We start from the raw sequence: 5778 nt of genomic DNA, 5'->3' as shown, positions 1-5778 counted from the left end.
GATTGTGTGAGTCCGAGAAGGAGGAAGAGAAGGGGAGAGAAAAAAAGGATCAGAGTTGCCACCCAGGAACACATGGAGAAAAGGGGGGATGGGGAAGTAGAAAGAGAGACAGAGAAAGGCTTACAGGATCATGTAGAGTAAGAGTAAGAGAGAATAAGAGAGTAAGGAGGGGACAAACAGATTTTTTTATAGTGAGTCATGCCTATCTGGATGTTGCCAGGTAACTGTTGGGTGGAGCCTAGGAGGAATGCTAAAATTCCTTCATCATGGATTAATTTAAAATTAAAGGAAGAATTTGATAGAGACTATGATGGAACAGGAATAGGGTCATCATGATCTTTCACTACTTCTTCCTGACTTTGGGATGATGTCTCTCTGGGAAAGCAAAGAAAATATGGATGTTGATGTTGATCCAATCTTAGCAGGGTTGGCTGTTTCCTTGCTATCAAGGAACCGTGGAACCATCTGTAGGTAGAAGGAACAGTTCCAGTAGAAGTGTCTGTGTTTGTGAGAGTAGGTTGGAGTATGTGGGTTGCTTCTTTGGAACTGTCATGGATGTTGATTTTGAGTGAATTCCTGGACATGACAAGATGTTGAAACATTGTGTGTGTGTGTGTGTGTGTGTGTGTGTGTGTGTGTGTAATAGTAATAGTAGTACTAGTCAATTATATATAGTAGAGAATAAAGTTAAGTGTTTTGGGGAGAAAAGAATTTTCCTTAGGTGTATTGAAACCCTTAGGTCTTAGTGGTTCATGTGAGGGGAGTTCTAATCCCAGGGAACAGGAAAGGAATCCCACCCTCTGGAATAGGTCACAAGTGGGAACTTAGGTTATTGATTGACAGGTTACTTATCTAGATGCAGTCTGTTTGGTCCATGGGAAGGAGGTCTTATTGTTTTTCTTGGAGCTTATAAGTGTACAAAAGAGATACATTTGTTAACAGAGTGAGCAGTCTTTAAGATGAGCTTAGGAAATCTTTCCTGTAAGAGAAGGAGAAAGAAGGGCTTTTACCTCTGTCTAGAAGATGGAATATATATATATATATATATATATATATATATATATATATAGTATAAATTTATTATAATGAGAAACATTTTGAAGTATGTATTGAAAAGACAATTAAAGGAACCTGGAAAATTTGACAACTTTGTGAATATGATAATTGATCATATAGTTTAGCATGAGAAAAACTTTAAGTCTAATGTTAAAAGATAACCAAAGGAAACATGTATTCGTAACTATGGCAGCTGATAGTATAGATTTAGCATGAGAAAAACTTTAAGTCTATAGTTTAAAGACAATCAAAGGAAACTTAAATTTGAATTTGTGATATAAAAGTTGAATTGTATAGTGGGATGTTTTATTAGGATTAGGCTAATTTATAAGATTTTTCTTGGTTCATGATTGGACAGTGGCATAACAGGCAGAGGAAATATGAAGCATTTAGTCACTGGAAAGTGAGTTTAGGAAATGAAGTAACAGAAGGTTATATCTGTGAAACGTTATATCTGAACTTGTGTATCTTTTATCCTGAAGCCTGTGAGTTAGACAAACTTGTCTGTTTTTGAGAAGAGATCCGGTAGTCTTCAAGTTAACGAATTGACTACTGAGATAATAAGGTAGTGGATTACCTCTGGGTAAGGAACTAGAGGTCTGTTTTCTAACTCTAGTTAGTTTAGCTACAAATATAGTCAGAAATTAGGGAAAATAAATTATAATCTAGATGTCATTATTTAAAATGACAGAGGTTGGCCAATAGTCTTCTACCTAGACAGTTTTCCCAGGTCCCTGTGGTCTCCATCACAACTCAGGCAGAGTCAGTGTGGTCATTAGGTCCAGAAAAGGAGAACCTTTTTTCCTGTGGAGTAGTTACTTTGGAAAAATGACTCATCTTGTCCTAGGCAATATGAGACATTTAACTCTCTGGGTATCCTCAGTTTGACAGCAGTGTAGGGTGAGCTCTGGCAGCAGCAAGGAAATGGAGCACTGTTTCTCAGTGGTTATCATACCACAATCTAGGCAGTCTTGTTACTGTGCCTATTTCTTCTCAGAGGCCTTGGTGGGTAAGGGTGGGGGAATTGTAACTGTTATGTTTTGGGATTTTCTGTTCTAATAACTTTAAACGTGTGAGGTTACATTTATCAGATTTCTGAAAAGATTGAGAGCTAATATCTATTAAGCATATCTAAGTTACACAATCAAGGCAGTGATCTTTAACTTTTCACTGTTGTAAATCTTAAAATCAATATTAAATAATGATTTACCAAGTCAGGATAGAAATTAGAGACTCTAAGACTGTTCTAAGGTGTGGAGGCAGTGTTTTAGTAACGGCCTAAAGCAAATATGGTAGATGGTCATGGGACTGTTATTAACTAAGTTGGCACTGAAGCTACAACCAGTCACTTGACCTGCCTTAGCTAAGATGGTGCTGAAGCAATAGCATAGGTAAACCTTATCTGCCCACAATAAAGATGGCAGTCACTCAGGAGACTGTCCCCAACCAAGATGGTGATGAAGCCACAGCTCTGTCTGAAGGAAAGTCAGATGTTTGTTAGATTTTGTAATTGCAGAAGTGGACGTGTATCAGCAGAAAACAAACATAAAAAGGGAAAAACGTAAAGGGATAAATGAGCACGTTTTGTTTGAGGGACAAATGGTTTTTCCTTTACCCACAGTTATCCATCCTCTGTTGCTAAATGCAGAGCAGCAGGTCAGACCTGTGCATGGAGAAGCTCAGCCCTCATATCTAGTTTAGAGCTGCTGCAGACATTCTAGTGTTTTTATTGTAAAAATAACTATTAATCATCTGTATTTATTGTCATCGCTGAGGCACTCTGCCTCTACTTGTCAACCTAGGCCTAGATATGGAAGCTTCTATTCTCTTAAAATCTATTCTAGGCCTTGAAAAAATTTACCCTCTGATACTTATAGGTGAATAATTCACTCCTAACTAATTGTTTCTGAGGTCTGGATGAGTGGTTTAAAACCCCTCTCCATTGGAACTGATTCAATCTGTGTTCTTTCAGTTTTTCCTGAGCTGCTCTGCCTTACCTCAAACTAACTTTCACCAACTGTTGTACTCTTCTGTCTCCTTTCTTGTTCTCTGAATCATTCTGTCTTTCCCTGTGTCTCCACTTCTCTCTCTTCAACCCATCTCTGAAAAACTCTCCTGGAAAAACTGGGTCCTCTCTTACTTTTCTCTCTGTACTGGTTCCTTTTTCTTCTTTCTTTCCTTTCTTTCTCTTTCTTTCCTTCTTTCTTTCTTTCTTTCTCTCTCTCTCTCTCTCTCTCTCTCTCTCTCTTTCTCTCTCTCTCTTTCTTTCTTTCCATCCCAAATGTTGCCCCATTCCAGTTTATCATTGCAGAATTCATTACCCCACACCATAATAAAAACAACAACAACAACAACAAAAATCCCAAAAGCAAAAACAAATGAACAAAAAACAAAACAAAACAAAACAAAACAACAGCAGGGTCTTTATTTTCTTTTCTAGCTCAGGCACCACCCCCACCCCCATCGCAATGCACCACAGTCAAGAAACATCATTTTGGTGGTGAAGGAGTACCAAAAGTCTTCTGTTCAGAATGCCTGTGGACTTAAGTAACCTAAAAAAAGTGGAGAATATGCACTTTAATATTGTTTTGGCATAACTTGAAGTAGATAGATGTAGTTCAAATACAGACTCTTTGGGTAGAAAAACACACCTTTAATCTGAGTCTTGATGCAGGAAACACACACCTTTAATCTAGATCTTAAGACTAGAAGACACACCATTAACTGGGCCCCACCTCGGTTGCAGCCTGTGTAAGTTTATAGGAGAAGGACGCTTGGAGTTGCTGCTCGCTTGCTCTCGTCTTACTAGCAAGCTCATTTCTTCACTGGCATCTGAACGTACATCTTCAGGATTCTGGTCGATACTGAAGAAGACCTGAGACTTCAAACCTTGTAGAATAAGTAAGCATTGGCTTTATCCAACTTTATATTACCTTGACCTTTGCCTACAAATTTCTCTCACACATCCACTTTTTATTTATATAGAGTAATTCATTCTTTATGTTCACTAAAGGACCCTGTTAATACAATACAATTGAAATGAGTGTGTATACACATTTCCAAACTCTTCCACAGTTGGATAAAATAGCCAAAATTAGTTACCATTGACCAAAGATTCAATAAATACACAAACACACACACACACACACACACACACACACACACACACACACAGACAGACACACAGGTTTAACAGTCACTGTGGGTCTGTCTTATCTTCAGTGGAACAAATATGGAAACCTAGAGAAACCTGTAGAAATACAAGTTTCCAAGAATATAAAAGGGGAAATTTAGCAGAAATTGAAAATAAAATCTAAAGGGTATCTATAATTGTACCCTACAAAATAAAGAGTAACTTCTATTACTTCTTTCAGATCAACTTTAACCTCCAAACTACCTCGAGAAGACATGTCAGGGGACCTGGAAGCCAAGAGCTGTGGCTACACACATATCAGTGTTCAGAAGTTCTGCTATGAGTGGACCATTAGCAACTTTTCATTTTGCATGGATGGAATTCGTGAAAATGTTACAAGCCCAAGGTTCTCATTAGAGGCCAGTGAAGAAATGCAATGGTGTTTGAGGATATTCCCAAATGGTGTTGATGAAGAAAGCAAAGATTACCTGTCTGTTTACCTGGGTTTGCTCAGTTGTCCAAAGAGCCCAGTTTGGGCAAAGGTACAGTTCTGGATCATAAACGCCCAAGGAGAGAAATATCTTCTTACAAAAATGTCAAATGTTTTAAGGTTTCTGCCAAATCAATACTGGGGATACAAAAAGTTCATCCTTCGAGATTTCCTCCTCTCCCATAGGCATCGACTTCTCCCTGAAGACCAGTTCACCTTGTGCTGCAAGGTGAGCATAGTAGAACGCTCCTTTAGCATGCATGGAGATAACATGAGACCTGCAATCAAGGATCCAAGGCAGATGTTGGTCAACGACATAGGAGAGCTGTGGGAAAATTCCCTCTTCACAGACTGCAGCCTGGTGGTAGCTGGCCAGGAATTCAGATCTCACAAGGCCATCCTATCAGCTTGCTCTCCAGTTTTCAGAGCCATGTTTGAACATGAAATGCTGGAGAGCCTAACAAACCGCATTGAGATCCATGACATTCACCTGCAAGTCTTTAAGGAAATGATGGCCTTCATTTATACAGGGAAGGCACCACACCTCCACAGCCGCTCAATGGCCACAGGTTTGTTGGCAGCTGCTGACAAGTATGACCTGCAGGGCTTGAAGGGCATGTGTGAGGATGCCTTGTGCAGGAACCTCTCTGTGAAGAATGCTGTACCTACTCTCATCCTGGCTGACCTCCACAAAACAGAGCACCTGAAGACTAGGGCCATGGATTTCATTATACTTCATGCTTCTGAAGTCTCTGATACCGTGGGGTGGAAGTCAATGGTGGAGTCACATCCCCACTTGGTGGAGGAAGCATTTTACTCCCTGTCTTCCATACAGTGTCCTGGCTTTGAGCCATCACTCGAATGCTGAAAGACATTTTAGGAGCTTAACGGCTATGACCTACACCTGTCTTCCAACAGCAGCAACCAGTGTTTTTACAAATGACTTCTGTTTAGACTACAGTATTGCTGGAGCATTTACAGTGAATCTGGGGAAAGGCAGCCCGGTGGCTCAGGATTTAAAACGGCTGTAATATGTCAAAATGGTGTATGGGCAAAGAGCAGCTCTAGGGTCATGGACACTCTACCTGACAATTACCCT

At 39.7% G+C, this 5778-nt stretch overlaps 1 protein-coding gene across 1 annotated transcript; it reads left to right on the top strand.

Annotated features, from left to right (window-relative positions):
• Window positions 1-4464: 4464 nt before the first annotated feature.
• LOC134485753 (TD and POZ domain-containing protein 5-like) lies at window positions 4465-5547 on the top strand. The gene has a single exon (XM_087643969.1). The coding sequence runs from the start codon at window positions 4465-4467 to the stop codon at window positions 5545-5547; it is 1083 nt and encodes a 360-aa protein (XP_087500095.1).
• The last annotated feature ends 231 nt before the right edge of the window (window positions 5548-5778 follow it).

Source organism: Rattus norvegicus, chromosome 2 (genome assembly GCF_021556685.1).
Source record: "Rattus norvegicus strain SHRSP/BbbUtx chromosome 2, alternate assembly SHRSP_T2T, whole genome shotgun sequence".
Lineage (NCBI taxonomy): Eukaryota > Metazoa > Chordata > Mammalia > Rodentia > Muridae > Rattus > Rattus norvegicus.
The sequence above is the reverse complement of the archived record's forward strand: the minus strand, read 5'-3'. Positions and strand labels throughout refer to the sequence as shown.